This window comes from Lycium ferocissimum, chromosome 3 (assembly GCF_029784015.1).
Source record: "Lycium ferocissimum isolate CSIRO_LF1 chromosome 3, AGI_CSIRO_Lferr_CH_V1, whole genome shotgun sequence".
In the NCBI taxonomy this organism is placed as follows: Eukaryota; Viridiplantae; Streptophyta; class Magnoliopsida; order Solanales; family Solanaceae; genus Lycium; species Lycium ferocissimum.
The window spans coordinates 549,333-566,879 of NC_081344.1; the positions used below are offsets into that span (position 1 = coordinate 549,333).

Genomic DNA, 17,547 nt, shown 5'->3' on the forward strand with positions numbered 1-17,547 from the left:
CTTTTCTCTCTAGTCTCAACTCTCAAGTGGCCTGATCTTTATATCAATTCATGTGTGAAGCTTTTAGTGAGAAAGTTGCTGCAATTTCATGAGGTGCATTTTATATGGTCAAGCCAGTAGCTAATGCAAGTAATGTTGTTAGCCTGTTATGTTGTTGTTGTACAAAGTGCTGCAGTAATGAAAAGTATTAGTAAGGAATTTGATGAGTACAAAAAGTTCAAAGTAGTGGTTGTAGATAATGCCATCAAAGATGGTAAGAGTAATAATTAGTAGAGGTACTTGATTGAATTGAAAGTTTAGTTTGGTTGGTTAATTGTCTGTAATTAAGTTTTGTTCTATTGTTCTTGTTTTTGTTATGTAGCTATATGTCAAGCCATTTTTTTTATGGGTTCTTTCTTGAAATAATTTCGTGTGAAATTTTAACGGTTAAACCGATAACCAAACCGATAACGATCAATAACCGATTAACTGATAACCCAGTAACCCATACCTTAGCGGTTCTTTAACTGTTTAACATGTCTACAAACCGATAACCGATAACTTTCAAACCCGAACCGAACCACCCGATACGCAGCCCTAGCAATAACAACCGATGGAAAAAATTTATGCAACAACATTAAAAAATACTTTTTACAACAACAGTCAATACTATGACAACGAAAATTTTTTGTTAGCAAATGTCTTCTTCTTGTAGTTTCTTTCTTGTAGTGATATTCTTAGATTATGGAATATACTAGTGCATAATTTAATCAAGTTTTTTATTTCGTTGCTAGATAAGGTTAGTTGGATTTCCCTAGTTAGATTGTAACTGATGATGTTACTTCTTTTAACTCTTTGAGACTGTTTATGCATTAATACACTAAAGTCATCTATTGTCTAAAAAAAAAAAAAAGGCTCCATGAGCATGGAACGTTAATCTTGTAATAATGCATATTTTTTATTAATATTTATTAACTGTCTCTTCAATTAAAAAAAGGGTAGAACTCCAATTTGTTATCGATTTTAGTGCATGTTTGTTACCGGAGAAGATAATGGGGCTAGATTTGACCTCATTCGGGTCCCATTCGTTATGCTAAGTCGGTCTATTGTCAAAATGTATCTTTGCTAGTGAATTTGCTTCTCGAACTGTGTTGATTTTAAGACTTTACCTCTTGTCTCAAATTAATATACTTTCTTTCCGGCAAAGTTTTACTTATCACAATTCACACATACAAAAAAATAGTACGTTTTTTTCTACCAAATCTTACTAAAAGGTGTCTCCGGCTCTCCGCCATTGGTTACTTCTTTAAGGACCATTTTGCATTATTTTGTAGCTTGTAATATATATATATTTTTTTTAACGTTCCAATCAAAATTCCTAGGTATCTAGAAGGTTAAATGCCCCACAAGAACCTTTGTTATTTAATTAAGTATGTACGTATTATGTTTATAGACATTAAGACGAGAATTATCTAACTTTTATGTGGAGAGTCCTGTTTTGTGTGCTGAAATTGCTACATTTGTCCCTCTATGAAAAATATGTATATTTTTGCTTGAAATTTCTTGTTACGCTGGTCCATTTTGGATGCACTAAAGTATTGAAAATTTCAATTTTTTTTTTTTTTTTTGCAAGCAACTTTCTCTGTTCTCACTTTGGAGAAAAGATGTTTCCATTTGATATTAACTCGAGACTCTATATTAAAAGGTTAGATCTAGAATTTTAAATTGATTACACGAGCACCTAGTTCAAAAGTCACAAAACCAAAAGAATTTCTAATATCCTTTTGTTAAATTTGTTGTAACTTTGTAAAATCTATGTCTAGGAGAATACGTTTTAAACCTATCATAGTAGTCCTTAACAAATTTTAAGTACAATATTCCCAACTTTTGGTTCATGATACACCAAAAATATTTCTGGCACTATAATGTGTGAAATCATCCAATGTCAATTGCTGCTCTACTTTCGATCTCTTTGACGTTTAATGGGGATCTAAGCGCAAAGTGCAAAAAAAGTGTGAGCGTTAATGAAAAGAGGTGTAAAAGAGGAAAAACATACCAAAATATATGTTAAGAATGGTAACTAAAAGCACCAATAAAGAAATGTGGACAAAGGGATTTAAAGAATTTAAAATAGTAAAATATTTATTGTTTAGTGCTGTCTCTTAAGGATAACATCCACAGGCGATGAGACACGTGCATGATGATAGCTCTAAAGCGCCCGCTAAGCAAGGAAAAGAGCTCAACCTGTGTTGAACCTAACTTCAGGGCAAGCGAATGCTTTCAAACGAGCCTTTGACAACGCATCACCCAAATTGCAGAAACAGTGCCCCATGTTTATGTAAATTCATGATTGAGGTCAGGGGCGGATCCACCCTTTAGGGTGGGGGTGGCATGGCACCCCTTAGATTGATAAATTTTTTATATACCTATGTTGCAATTTGCTTAAACTAGGTTAAATATTTGATCCTGCCACCCCCGGTCGCAAATTAGACAAAGGTGCCATGGCTGGTAGACACAAGTTTGAATTTATCTTGAACATTTTCGAATCCCGTTTTTCTTTGTGCTTTTTAGTTCCTTTGTATCAGTAATTCCCTTTTCGGCTCTCCCAATTTTCTATTTATCTTTTTATTATTTATATTGTCTCTCCTCTATTCTATTATTTTATCTGTGATCTCTAGCGAGAACACACAAATAGAAACTTCAAAATCCCTTAAATTAAGCATTTTTCTTAATTTCAAATTTGTGAGTATTTAAATCGAAAAACTTGGGTCTCAATGGGAATTTTGGATTGAGATCAAAATTCAATTTATTTTTATTTTTTATAATTTCTTTTGTTTATTATTCCATCCGTCCATGTTTACTTGCAGCTATTGTTTATAATTGACTGGGGCCACTCTTAATAATCAATAAATAAAATGAGAAATGAATTGGAGTACTTAATAATAAGGGTAAAATAGGTATAAAATGGTAAATTATGTCTTAGTTTTTCAAACTATACAACTTACAAGTAAAAGTGGATATATATTTTTAGTATAGTGGACAAATAAAAATGGACTGAGGGAGTGTATTATAAAAAATTATGCTATTCTATAATTGTTAAATTCAATTTAAATCACTTTACTACTTAAATTGTGATGGAAATTTCACAAGCATTGCTTAGAAAAAACATGAAATTTATGATTTATTTTTGAGAACTTGTAGTTTAAATTATACATTTATAGGGTGTAATTACCTATTGAAGAGTTTTTCTATTATTTTTCGATTGGTGTAATTCCCTTATTGAAGATGTTATTTTACTCGTGCAAGTTCATTTTTTAATATACATAAAAGATGCAAGTCCCTTGGTGAAAATGTTGATTTTACCTTGTTGTTAATGGGTGTGATTCCTTTTTTAAGATGTTAATTATGTTCGTTTTTTGAGATGTAATTTTCATATTTGCAAATAAAAAAAAGGCCTATTAAGTTGACCCAAATAAACTAAAAAGAGATCGATCCGATCCAACACGTTCCTAATAAGATGTACGTTCCTCTGATTGAGGTGGTGTAGACGTTATACTAAATTTAAGGCATAAAGCTAACTAACCTTTGAAAAATCTCCTGGCCACGGTTTAAAGAGTAGTCACAAACACTTGATTAGCAGATAATAAGCACATGCAATTCCTTCCAACAATAGAGACATTAGTCAAACCACTTTTACAAGGAGAAAGAATAAGTAGAACATCACAAATAAGTGGACTATAGCTTCCCACAGCTTTAAAATGCAGTGTCTAGTTCAACATCCACAAGCATATGCCAACATAATTCCCTCCAAATGATAGCCACAAATCCAACTATAATCTCTTCAAAAATATCATGTCAAAAGTAGTGGCATATGTGGTCTTTGACAGCAGATCAGGTTACCAAATTTTAAAAATATGAGTCAAAATTCTGTGCATTCACACTAGAAAGAACTTTTAGGGTATCAGGTTAAGTTGACCTAAGGTAACTCTTCATATGAGGCTTGATATGATAACCTGAAAAATAGAGTAATAACAAGCTATAGCTGGTCGGTTAAACTAAACTGATAGTATAAAGATTCTTTACACGACATGATCATATCTCATATGATCTGATTTTCTGTTACTTCCTCTACTGCATCTTCCAATCTCTGATCATTTTCTCCATCTTCTGATACTGAGATTATATCCATATCCTTTTCTGGACTTTCGAGTTGCACGCATTCGGCCATCGGATCATGCAAGGAACTGTTATTTTCTGAATCAAGACTCCTATTTGATGGAGTCAAGTCTCCTCTCCTTACCACATTGAAGACAATCCCATTGTTAGTCCTCTCAGTCTGTAGTAAATCACCTTCAGCTACAATAATTTTGATGTCTCTTTGATCAAATTCTGTATCTGATCTTCTGTCTGGTGTTGTTACCTGTTGATTTTTAACAAAGAAACTTAGAGAAATAATAGAGGAAGTTAACAGAAACATACTGACTACGAAGTCAATGGGAACTATCTTGTTAATTACTCGGAGACATACATTTATAGCTTCAAATTCTTGCTGAAAAATAGAAAAATATGCTACTGACTTACCTGCAAAACCAAATCACAAAGAAAGAGAAAACTAACTCCTACATTCAAGCCACAAAAGACTCTAATAGAAAACAATTTGAAATCCTAAAAGTTAGCTACTGAGAAACTGATTTTCTACAAATCTTTTAGAGATAATACAACTATCTATTTTGTTTCTATAATATACCGAGACATATTTTTAACATTACCCGTGGACTCGGGGAAAGAGGCTCCCGGCCTATAACCATCTGAGGAACAACAACATTGTTGAGGTCAATACTCAATCCTCTGTTCAATCGTTGTGAAGCATTATTTTCCAAGTTATGGACATAGTCGATAAACTTATCAGCCGATGTTGTCCTCATCAAAGGACCACCAGATCTTGTCCAAGAATTATAATCCGCGCTTTCAGACTCACTGTCACTAACATGATGATCATGCGTATTCCTATTATTAGAAAGCCAATTTCGCGCAAAGTCTTCTTCAAGGGAGCCTGTTGAATTCTCTCGCGCAATGCAATTCCAAGAAGGAATTCGTCGAGAAGCATTAAGCCTGACAGTACTGCTTGACAAGCCGTGTGAAGTGGCTGCTGCTCTGTCGGCGCTCCTTTTTAGTCTACGCATGTGGTTGAGTATTGCAACACACTCATCAAGAACAAGCTCAATTCCACAATTTGCCTTAATGACTGGTAGTTTCTCCCAAGTACACCTCCTCCCTTGATTTGCTGCCTTTTGAACCTCCAAAGTAGAGGGGTTCTGTATGAGTTTCAAGTACTGTATCATAAACAACATATGGTGGGAGGTTAGTTACGAAGCCAAACTCGAAATCTTACAATCAAAATAATCTTCGCCCAACAAAGTAAACATATTGAAACATGATGTTTAGCTACAGGTTCCAGTTTAGAGTGAATAGCTAAAGTAAGAGGATACAAAAGTAAAGGTCATTTAACCTTGAAAATATAAGAGCATCAAACTTCTAGGAATCCTCATTCTGGTGGAAAATGCTTAATTAGTCCTCCGGCATTTAGCATTTAACATAATGTTATCGAACATTTAGGGCGTCTTTCCACTTTGTCAAACAGCAGGTAAAATTACAAATTTCTCAAAGATGCAAATTATTATTGAGCCTTAAAACAGCCACTAATTCTTACTAGGAAAAGAATCAACACTAGTCATGGACATACCTGAGCAAGAGTGGCAGGCATTACAACAGTGACGTCACCCTCCCAATCTTGAGCAAATAGCTTGGCTAATCCCCCCAAGGGAAAACCAAGTTTCAATACCTGATTACATCTGTGTTTCACCTCCATCTCAGTAAGATGAGCAAGCTGCATAGCCAAATACTTATCGTTACATTTGTCCACTTAACTTTTCTGTCTTTTGAGGAAATAATAAAACTCACATCAGATAGCAAAAATAACTAGGGACATGCAAAGACAATTAACCAGTAAGTACTCTTAGTTACAGCCATCAAGAAAGAGACAGAAAGAAAGTATCAGCATAATTTAGGCAGAGAGATATAGCTGAATATAATTTCATAATTTCAAACACTTGCGTACAGGATATTAAAGAGATAGTAAATCAATTACCTTGGCAGCAAAGTTGCCTCCATAAGCTCTTACAAACTCTTTGATCCTGAGTAAGGGAGCGATATGTGGATTCGCCTGGCTCACAATAAAGTGATTTACATTGAAGAGCTCTTTTAGCTGCATCATAGGCAAATCAATCTCCAAGCTACCATCCCTCCATCGACGAGAAGATGAATTACCAGAAGCCGCCTGATCAGGTTCCCAATGAAATGGTGGATGATAAGGAACGAGATTTCCACTTCTATCCTTTGCCATCAGTTCTTGAGCTTCAAACAGACCAGGAAAGGCGCAAGAAGCAGTCACAGCACTCCATATAACAACATGAGGGGAAGTCAAGTAGTTCAAACATCTAGGAGGTTCATGTTTTCTAGGCGAGCAAACTGTAATCCCTAGAACTCGACCAGTCATATCATAGGCTTCTTGGAAAGTAAGATTATTCGTGAGATGGCGTAACATCACCTGCAACTGCCTAATCTCATGTACAGCACCTTGTCTCATGATCCTCCTGAAAACAGTAAAGATTCCGCCCATCTGTTCAAATGGTTGCAACGTGTGCCAAGAATCCTCGAAGAAACTCTGCAGCTCGGGCCAAGACCGAGTTGCAACAACAGAACACATAATTGATCCAACACTTGAACCAGCAATTATCCTAGGCATGAGCTTGTGTTCTACCAATGTCTTCACCACACCAACATGAAAAGCTCCTAATGAAGCGCCCCCGCTTAAAAGCAAAGCTGTTCGACCAAAAGCATGCCTTGTTTCATGCATAAAAGAAAGTTTCTCTTCCAATAAAATCTCATCTGAATCAGAGTCACATACCATTTTCAACTGAGTTGAAACCTCATTGATATATTCTTTAATAAGTTTAGGCACATGAAGCCTACCCTTATGAAGTTGTGGATTACACATATTGCCAAGATTTCTCACCAGGTCAGCCCTCATGAAGAACATAATGTCTCTTAAAGATCCTTCATGACGACGATGTTGAAGTTCTTGGAGTTTATTTATAACTAATTCTTCATCATAAAACTCTGCCTCATTCATTTTAGGGGTCTCTTTCTCCAACATTTTGGCACCATGAGCCCACTCCTCATAAGTTAAGGCAGATCTCATCATGTTCTTCCAAAATTTCCTCTTATAAGCCATATCAGCCCTGATTTTAACATTCGTGTATCGCCTCAGCAAGAAGGCTAGAAGTGTTACTAACACTAATATTCTTTGTGGGTTACGAGGGTGAAACCATTTGATCAAAGGTGTCAAGTAGTATGACAAATAGTTCTTGATCTTGTACAAGTAGTATATCAAGAAATGAAAGACTTTGTGCCTCAACCGCGCGATTGATTTGCAGAACAGGACTCTAAAGGCTACTGTTCTATCCACAATTGAAGAAGGTCCAATTGAAAAGAAATCAACACTAGCCTCATTACTTATGTCCATAACTTAATGAAATATTGGCAAGAACCAATACATAGATTGTAAACAACTAAGATTAAGAAAATGAAGAAAATAAATCACAACATTTAGGTAAGTCAGATGGCATCAACAATTAAACACTAAAGCATGTGAAGTAGAGTTCAAATAGTGACTAATTCAAACAGAATATCTCAATACAAGTCAAAGAAAGAAATAACAAGTCTTAGCTCTTTTGGAAATTCAGCTCAAGCACCCAGAATAACTAAGCAAAAGCACAAAATCAATCAACACATTGGGTCTCAATTCACACTTCCAACTAGAAAGAGAGATAGAAAAGATCCAGAATTTCACTTCAAAATTCAATTTTTATCATATCTACCAATGTCCAAAAGGGTCCTAGAAACAACAGGGATTTTTTTTTTTAAAAAAATTTAAAGTGAACAATAAAAATGGACAGTGCAATGGCATGTTGTATGGGTTTAACAAATAATTGGGATTGCAGAATAGTAAGAAAGTCCATAACTTCGAGTCAGATAACGATATGGATTCTACATGTGTCAGCTATTGGAAAAATATGGATAGGCACAACTAATACTATTGGAACTTGAGACCAATTTTTATAGTAATATACTATTCATCAATTCCCAAAGATTGTTACATATTTAGCAAAAGGACAATAGTAAGGCATGACCTATATTTGTTCTATTATCCTCTTTATCCTTTCTGCTTTTGGCCATGTCAATATGGTCTTGATTAATGTGACAAATTCTTGGATATATAGATGACTTGTTTTCATTAAGTAACATCTTTTTCATTGGCTGCTAGCTGTTAATTTATTGCTTGCAAGCAATTATTCACATAGAAGAATTTTTCGAAGTGTGTATGAAAGATGTATAGATCGTTTTGGGAGAACTTGTGTTACACCCCGCACTTTTAGAACATGAGCATGCCCGTACTTCACCGTAGTAATGGAGTATCGGAGACGTCCTATGAAGTTTTGGAAGGTACAAGCCATGGGAAGTACGTAACAATGAAGTAAAAGATGAATTACGATCTCGTAAGTCGTAACCGGGAAGGACAATCTTGAAACACAAGAACATGACCATTATCAAGTATAATAAATGATAAATATCATGTATGGGGAGTTTTGGAAGATTCCGGGACCAAGCAAATCAAAGAAAATAAGTTTGTCGAAAATTTGAAAAAAGTTGGCAGAATTAAGGATAGAATTTTGGGTCAAATTTGGAGGGGCATATCTCCAGGTATATTAGGAGTTTTAAGGTGTTTCAAAAGCCTAAAATAAAGTTCGTCGAGTCTAGTTTCCAACGCAATAAACCGCTCATTGATACGACATCGGAGTAGAGAATTATGGACGTTACAAGTTAGGCGGACAGAGTAGGTCGCGCTGCTACAGTGCTGCCGACTTTGGCACACTATATAAGGGGCAAAACCCCATTTTTTCTTCACAAAAAATTTCCCAAATGCTCTAGAAAGTTCATCAAACATATGAGAGCCTATATATCATATAAAAGTGAGGATTTTGAGTAATTTCAAGTTACGGAGTATTAATCGAGATTCGGACAACGTGTAGTGTGATTATAGTATCGTTTTGCGGTGGATTTCGGCTTGGATTCAAGGTGGATATTGGAGATATTATTGTTCTAACAAGGACAAGGTATGAATCTCTCCTTATTGGTATCAATTTCGGCTTCTTTACGGAAATAAAGTTATTAAATAGTAGTATCACAAGTTGGTTGGTTGAGAAATTTGGAAAACATCGTGTGGGATGTTTTAGGAAATATACTGGTATGGATAATGGTGTTGATGATGTTGGTATTGTTATTGTTGATTGGTGGTTGATATTATGATTTTGGGCTAGGCATATAAACAGGAGAGATGCTGCCCGAATTTTGGCAGATTTTCAATGGATTTAAATTAAGGGTTTAAGACGAGCGTATGACGATGAGCCTAACAATAGTATGAATGGTTGTATATGTAGATTACGAGGCTACGAATGATCTTAAGTGAATTGCAAGACAGGAAGTAAGTTGGAAGTTGAGAAATTATCTTCCAGGTATGTTAAGGCTATTCCTCTTTCTTTTAAAGGCATGATTCTTTTCCTACCAACCCATGTATGAATTCTATAAAAATCCTCATTTCCAAGAATGTTAGAGATTCATAACTCTTAAAGTTTTTATGGTGCTAAAGATGAATAATTTTTTTTTATGATAACCATGACGATGATTATAAGGGATTTATTTATCAAAGCTCCAAGGCATACGGATTTCATGATATTATGAGATGATTTTATTCATAGAGATTTCCAAGTACATGAGCTATATATTATTATGAGGTGATTGAGCTTACTTTGTAATTTCTTAATTTCCTTCATTGTTGGTAATCTCACCTTATGACCCTTGTTCTGTTAAGGTGGGATAAACGATGATGATTGTTCCATATTATAATCGGAGGCTACCGACCTTACGTCACTTCGATATAGTTGTGGCTTTTGATTGGGCTCTCATGCATGCTTTATATATATGTATGTATTTTCTGACGCCGCGCCGCGCTATAGTCGGCCGGCATGTCACGTAGATGTGCACACCACCGCAAAGGCATGTTATGATATTGCCCGGACGCGGAGCTAATGATGATAACACCGAACCTTGATGGCCGGGCATGATACTATATATATAACACCGAGCCTTAATGGCCGGGCATGATACTATATATATAACACCGAGCCTTAATGGTCGGGCATGGTACTATATATATGTATAAATTTTTTATTTTTTTAAAAAAAGGCTAAGCATGCATGACACTGCCTTATGAGGCATCCAGATGTACAAGTTATCTCTCATATTCCATGTTACCTTTCATATCTGCATTATGTTGTTATTTATGCCTTACATACTCAGTACATTATTCGTAATGATGTCCCTTCTTGTGGACGCTGCGCTCATGCCCACAGGTAGGCAGGGAGACGGACCAGACCCGTAGGTGTTCTATCAACGAATTCTCAGGAGCACTCCACTTATTTCGGAGCTGCAGTCTATTTGGTATTGTCTTTATGATCATTTGTATTCTATGTAGAGGCTCGCAGACGTGTGTGTACAGTTAGATGTTTTATAGCTCCACCGGTTCATATTGTTGTATAATATATTGGTGGCCTTGTCGGCCTTATTTTGAGCTCTTGATACTTTATCGTTTGCCTTTTGACTTTATGATATACGTTGTGTTGTGGCGACCTTGTCGATCCGCATATGTACATATGTGCTGAATGATCGGATATTCCTATGTTGGGCCTTTTCTGCGTGCAGGTGTTTTTTTGAGTTATGGTTTATAATGTTCAAAGTAACGGATAAGTCAGGTGGTAGCCCGTCATACTCCTCGTAGGGGTGTGACAACTTGAGATGTATATACACACAGTTTAATTATGTGGATATATTGAAAAATGTTTCAGAAAAAGCCAATGAGGCCCTAAGTTTAAGGTTTTCAAGTTGAGATGAAAGATGATTAGACCAAGTCAACCGTTCACTGTCACCAAGTGCTACTTGTTAGTTGCAGTAACCAATTAATCATATGACAAATTCTTGAAAAAGTGTCATGTTGATATTGGTCGAGAGAATAAGTTATTGTTTCCTTATATAGTGACGATCTCATCTCATAGATTAAGAATCTTAAATTTTATAGTCAATCAGCTAAAAGAATTTTTACCATTTAACTGCCATCGTTTAATTTGTAGTCATCGCTGCAAATTGGATATATTGTCTTTCGGGTCTCTTTAGAAATGATTAAGAGAAGTGAATAGTGGGATACTCAGGTGATTAAGCTGAAGTGTACTTCAAGTCTCGTTACAAACTTATGGAGCATCGAAAAAGGGTTGAGCTTAGCAAAAGAAATGTAATACAAAGACTTAGAAATGGAAATAGACTACCTACTTGCCGAGTACGGAGGGAGGCAAATCAATATTTTCGACTTTCTGACAAAAGAAAGGTACAAGAATGAAGAAGATGATCTGTAATAATCTGGGAAGATACGTTCAAGAATATGGAGCTTCTTAGCCTGGCAGATTTCAACAGCGTAGCTTATGAACGATTTAAAAATTTCTAGTCTTTCCCAATTAAAAAGGTAAAAACATACATCGATACACGTACCTTATGCCAGAGCAACTAAGAGGGGAAGGGCTTAATCATAGAGGAGGGCAAAATGATGATATAACTATTATTGTTGCCTACAGCCTATATCCTCTGATAAAGGGAGTATATATCGCAAATTTTTTATAAGCTTATATAAATGAAGCGCAAAATGTAATGTGCACAGTTTAATAATGTAAATTGCATAACTGCTGATTCTTTATGGAATAAAATTAAAGATATCTGCTGATCATTTGTCCAGCATATTACTATGTATTTGTCACCACATCCAAAGTTTTGTAGTCTAGTGATATCGATAAAAGTTTTCACTCGAAAGGTGTAGGTTTGAATCAGAATCTCACTATCTTCTATTCTGCTAGCTTGATCCCTTCCCCGTTCCACTGTCCCCCTTTTTCTTTCGATATAAAAATCAATAAATTTAATGAATGACCCTTCTTTATTAAAGTAAAATAATCAGCTTACTAACATGAAGAATTAATCCGAATTAACAACAATGTTTGTCATAAGAAAAACGTTTATCTTACTAATGAGCCATAATACGTATTACGTACGTTGAACACACGTCGGAATCCAAGGATTCACCTTTGCTAAAGTAGGTACCCGTTAATTTGTAAAATAATTTTTTTTTTTTCCTGGTGTAAAGCCTGTGGTAGTACTCTTAACAAGTTAGTCACGTGTTTATTGCCGATTCGAATAGTACTTAAAGCCGCCACAATTAACAGTCTAGGACTGGATTCGTTTGATTCATGTTGCTACCAAACCCCAAAAAAGAAAATAAATTATTAAATAAACACCATATATTATCTTGAATTTCTCCAAGATAGTTGAAAATTAGAGAGGATCTTCCACTAGTATGGTTATGGCTTATACACTGGAATTAGAGTCCGGTTTCAAGATTCATTTTGCGCATAAAGTAAGATTGGTGTTCCCCCAGTTTGCTTACATCTGGATTGATTTTATCATGTACCTGCTACCTTCCGCAAACACGTCTCAAATAATCCTACCAAAAAAGTGTTCTGCTAAAAAAAAATATTTACAACACTTATTTTATATATGATTTATTTTGGTACTATTTTGCTCATGCAATATAAATCATTCCCACAATCACAGTCCCAGATTACTCTTCTCTTAATTTAATTTCTTTATTATAACAACTTAAAACATTCTTTAAACTTTGATGATCTTGGAGAAACCTTTACAAAACCATTAGGTCTCCCAAGGATATATTTAATGAGAAAACAGAATGAAAACCAGAGTACAAGAAGAAAAAGCAGAGAGCAAATTGCAATACTTATCGTATAATTAATTAGATACTGTATAATCAAGAAGAACTTTTGGTACTTAGCCTTGTAATCAAAGTCTTCTGTTACCATAATTAATCAGATTGCTTGATCTTGACCTTGATTTTGCCTTTGCTTTGGTATGGGAGTAATGGCAACAGAGGAAGAAGAAATTATGGTTTTGAGAGTAGTACTCTTGGTGTTGCTAGTAGGTTTGGCTAATTGTGACTTTGAGTCATCTAAATTAGTTTCATGATCATGGCTCTTTCTTGTGTTGGCCAAGAGATTTATTTGTTGTGATGTGTTGTCTCTTTGGATTATTTTCTGGGGAGGGAAGAAAAAGTCTGTTGGAAAAAATTTATATTGAAGGCCAGCCATGGAAAGTGCTAAAATGATTTTGTGTTTTTTTGTTTTCTTGATGGCTTTTTGGTTGTGTCAAATTGTTATGGCTGTCTCTCTTATTTATAGAAGACTCACATTCACAAAGGGCTTTGAAAAGTTGGGCTTTGGCCAAGGATCCAATTAGTAAAATTTACTTGACATAATTTACATTATTATCTATTTATGGAACATAACTAAACGTTACAATAATTATATTTAGTAGCTAAAATATAACATATTTACTTCCTATAGCTATCACTTTTTTACTACTCATTTGATAACTTTCCACACCCCTAAATTTAAGCCAAAAAAAGCGTCCCTCTCTCCTATCCCCCTAAATACATGCCATTATGCCCAATATCCCTTAATTTCCTCCAATTTCAAATCAGTTTTACAATAGTTCAACTTCCTTGTTTATCTCTAACTAACTACTCATTAATTTCACTCATAATTCAAATCTAATTCCCAAAAAGGTAAGATTTTATCGATTTTTACGTTTCACCGTGTATTTAACTTATATTTTCGTTTTTTTTCCCTTTTGAATCAGCAATGCAACTCTAAATAATTAATTATCACTATTTGTTCTTGGTTGTTTTTTGTTAGATTCAAGTGAAATGGCTAAGAAAGCTTCTACTCCGATGAGGACTTGAGGTATAGAACCCGAATTTTCAATTCCTAATGTTTTGGATTGATATTTTAATAGTTGTTTTTCATATATATTTTCGCTATATTTTTAATTGTATTTTGATTATTATATTCAATATTACTTATTCTGGTTTCTGTTGACTATATTTCAGATATATTTTTCATATATTTTGACTATATTTTTCAAAATTTCAAAAAAAAAAAAAAAAGTTAAAGTGAAAACGTTGTTACCTCAATTATGAACTCAATTATGACTACATTTTGGCTATATTTTAATTGTGTTTTTGATTATTATGTTCAATATTACTTATTCTGGTTTCTGTTGACTATATTTCAGATATATTTTTCATATATTTTTCAAAATTTTAGAAAAATAAAAAAAATAAAAAAGTTGCAGTGAAAACGTTGTTACCTCAATTATGAACTCAACTTGAATTCGATATTTCAACGGATGAATTCAAATATATATCCGTCGTTTAAAACGAGCTCGTTCCTTTGGTTTGATATTGTTATTTTTCAAAGTTTTTGATGAACTAGTTTTTGAATCTTTTTTTTTTTTTTTTTTTTGCTTAAAAATATGAATGTACTTTTTGAATTCAATTTTTTTTTGAATTTGTTAGTCTGTTTGAATGAGATATGAGATCGGATATGGAATGGGAGGATATTTGCGTGAATCAGGGAACATTAAAAACTGATTTTAATTTAAATTGGAATAGATTTTTTTTCCATAAATATAGCACTTTCAGTTTTCTCAGCGTGTGTATTTTCGCTATATTTATCCTATATTTAAGTCGACGCATCTACTAGCTAAATATAGGTCCTCCAGCTACGAATTGTAAATGTAGAACATGTAGTTATAGGTTGTTAGAAGGAGCTAAAAGGTAGCTGTTTGTGAAAATTTTACATCCAATTAAGAGTGTGGTAGTGTCAGGGTCAGTCTGCGAGTATTCCAATTCTTCCACGGTTGACTTCTTAAATGTCTTCTTTTTAGTCTACCATCTAAATTAATTTTTTTTGCGCGGATTACCCTTCAAAGGCACTGGGCTTTAATTTTTCCCCTCAAATTGCTGGTCTTTAATTTTTATTCTCGCTAAAATAAAAATAAAAAATTCTCATGATAAGGCTTCACGAAAAGTCTGCCTTATACGGCAGAGTTTACCTTAAGACATAACTAAAGACTGCCTTATGCGGCAGACATTGCCTTAAGGCATAACTAAAAGTCTGCCTTATAAGGCAAAGTTTGCCGTATCTGATAAACTTTTAGTTATGCCTTAAGGCAGACTTTTCGCGAAGTCTTGCTTTTTTTTTTTTAATTTTAAATTTTATGACTAAGCCGAGTTCAAATCCAGAACCTCCAGGTATTTTGGGCGAAGGGCAAATATTAAAGACCGGCAATTTGAGAGGCAAAAATTAAAGACCACCCCCAAAGAAGGGCAATCGTGCAAATTGTCCATCTAAATTTTATCTGAATTTTTTAAATTAAAGTTATATAACTATAACTCTTGGAAAATTACCTTTCGGAATAAAGTTAGACTCGAATCTAATGTTTTCTCTTATATATTGGTCAAATTTATAGACAAATTCTTATGTTATCGTCTATGCTTACAAAAATTTAGACAGTTATATAAAAGGTCCAAAGTTGCAGCAGAATTAAAAAGAGGGCAGTTTACTAGACAATGGAGAAAATTTCACATATTCCACTAGGTATCAGTTGCTTCCCACTGCACAGACACTGAATAAGTCTGCTCATCAAAATTTAGACAACTTTACTTAATTTTTAATCTTTGTTGGAATTTGTACTCCATTTTTTCATTGTTTTCACATATTTTATTGATGATTAGGTCACACCCTCGAGTGTAATTATAAAATATATACTAATATTTTAGGGCAGTTTTCTACCTAATAGAGGTCAGAAGAAAGAAAGACCTTGAGCATGCCTTCTGAAATAAGCATTACAAATGGCACATTTGTTAGTTTATATTAACTAATGAAATTTGTTGGCTCTCCCCATGTGATGCATTACGCAAGCAACGTGTATCAAAGCAAAACTCCTTTGTTTTTTCTTTAAAGAATCATTTTAATGAGTTTATCTTATGCCAATTTATTCAATTATTTGACGAATTGTTGACATATACAGATATCACCTGGTGGATATTTCACGACTCATGCTCTTAAGTCAAATTTCATTAAACAATACAATAATTACAATGATAACAACATTAAATAGTATAGGGAAAATGTAATTCTACTGCACTAGCTAGTATATTAGCTAGTTTAAGTGGAGTTGATATCTGAAATTTGAGGAAAATTAAAGAAGACTATTCTAATACGATAGTACTCTTCCGCAGAATAATTTAACTTCAAGTATAAGGCAGTTACGCAAGTGCTTTTGATACTTAGACTTATTCTAATTTCCACCAGCTTTATGATAGATGAATGGAAAATGAATAAAAGAAGAGAGAAAATCTAACGAATTTATAACTAAAAGTCGGTGAATAGCTTTTCAAAGTTCAATTTACTTATCATCATAAAAAGAAATGAAGTCACAAACTTATAACCCTAACAAATATCAAAAGCAAATGTTCGTTTCCATGCAGCCATTTTATTCTAAGAATATTCTAGTTTCCAGTCAACTTATTTTGTGGAGGGTGAGTTGTAAAGCCCCGTAATGTTTATGTATTTGACTATGACTGAGCCATTTCATATGGTGCATCTCCAAACCTATCAAACGAATTATACAGCGCAAAGTTTCCAATTTGACTAGCCAATACTCCTCTGGCTTCAACTTCTTGCCGATTCCTCTTCCGTATTAAACTTTTAGCTTATTTTATATTTCCTCAATCAAATTTTGATGTCTCTATATACACTTTAATCCATTATAACGATACCAAATTGCCACCTAATTTAGATCCAATAAATGGTGCTGGTCGATTAAGACAACAAGCTAGGTGGTCAGGAAGTCGAAACTCGCACATTAATGCACCTTGTGTACCATCCACCAGTGCATGTGTTGGTGCACCATTATCGCCCACGGACCAGAAAGGAAGAAGTACGAGACAATGAGCCACTAAAAATCAGTAGGTTATAAGCGATTTTCTTTTATATGAACAAGCTTAATTATCTGTACTTCATTTATTCTGGTAAACCAAAGGACGATCAGTTACAATAAGGAGAATTTTAATCATGTTGCAATTCCAGTTTACTAGTTAGTGAAATACAGCTATAGCTTGTTTAGAATTGAATTGTGTTGGTCTGATTATTGACTTTGTTTCTTATAGTTCTGTCAATTACGCATTCACAATAAAGGAAGCAACAAACTGAACAGAAATGCAAATTGCGTGAAGCTAATATATTTACTTTCTCAATAGACAGTCAACTGAAATCTGATATTAACAACAAATTCAGGAAAAGAAAAGGCTCTTGGCTATTCTAAAACTTTTCCAAAAGAAAATGTATGAAAAAAGAATCAATCAATTACACCTTAATCGTAAACTAGAACGTGTGTGATTCATCCTGTTGTGATCATCACACCAAATACAAATTC

General features: G+C 34.2%; 1 protein-coding gene across 1 annotated transcript; it reads right to left on the reverse strand.

The window, feature by feature from the left end:
* Positions 1 to 3,791: 3,791 nt before the first annotated feature.
* Positions 3,792 to 7,931, reverse strand: LOC132050801 (triacylglycerol lipase SDP1-like). The gene is made up of 4 exons (XM_059442157.1): positions 6,128 to 7,931; positions 5,723 to 5,866; positions 4,749 to 5,312; positions 3,792 to 4,399 (listed from the first exon to the last, which is right to left on the reverse strand). Exons 1-4 carry the CDS (start codon positions 7,562 to 7,564, stop codon positions 4,079 to 4,081), a joined length of 2,466 nt encoding a protein of 821 aa, XP_059298140.1. The 5' UTR covers positions 7,565 to 7,931; the 3' UTR covers positions 3,792 to 4,078.
* Positions 7,932 to 17,547: the final 9,616 nt, after the last annotated feature.

Bases quoted from the DNA above. Each gene is read 5' to 3' on its own strand.
- LOC132050801 (XM_059442157.1), bottom strand. From the start codon at position 7,564: ATGGACATAAGTAATGAGGCTAGTGTTGATTTCTTTTCAATTGGACCT. The intron at 5,313-5,722 runs GTATGTCCATGA...TTTATGATACAG, and splicing joins TGCCTGCCACTCTTGCTCAG to TACTTGAAACTCATACAGAA. The intron at 4,400-4,748 runs GTAATGTTAAAA...AAAAATCAACAG, and splicing joins CTCTTTCCCCGAGTCCACGG to GTAACAACACCAGACAGAAG.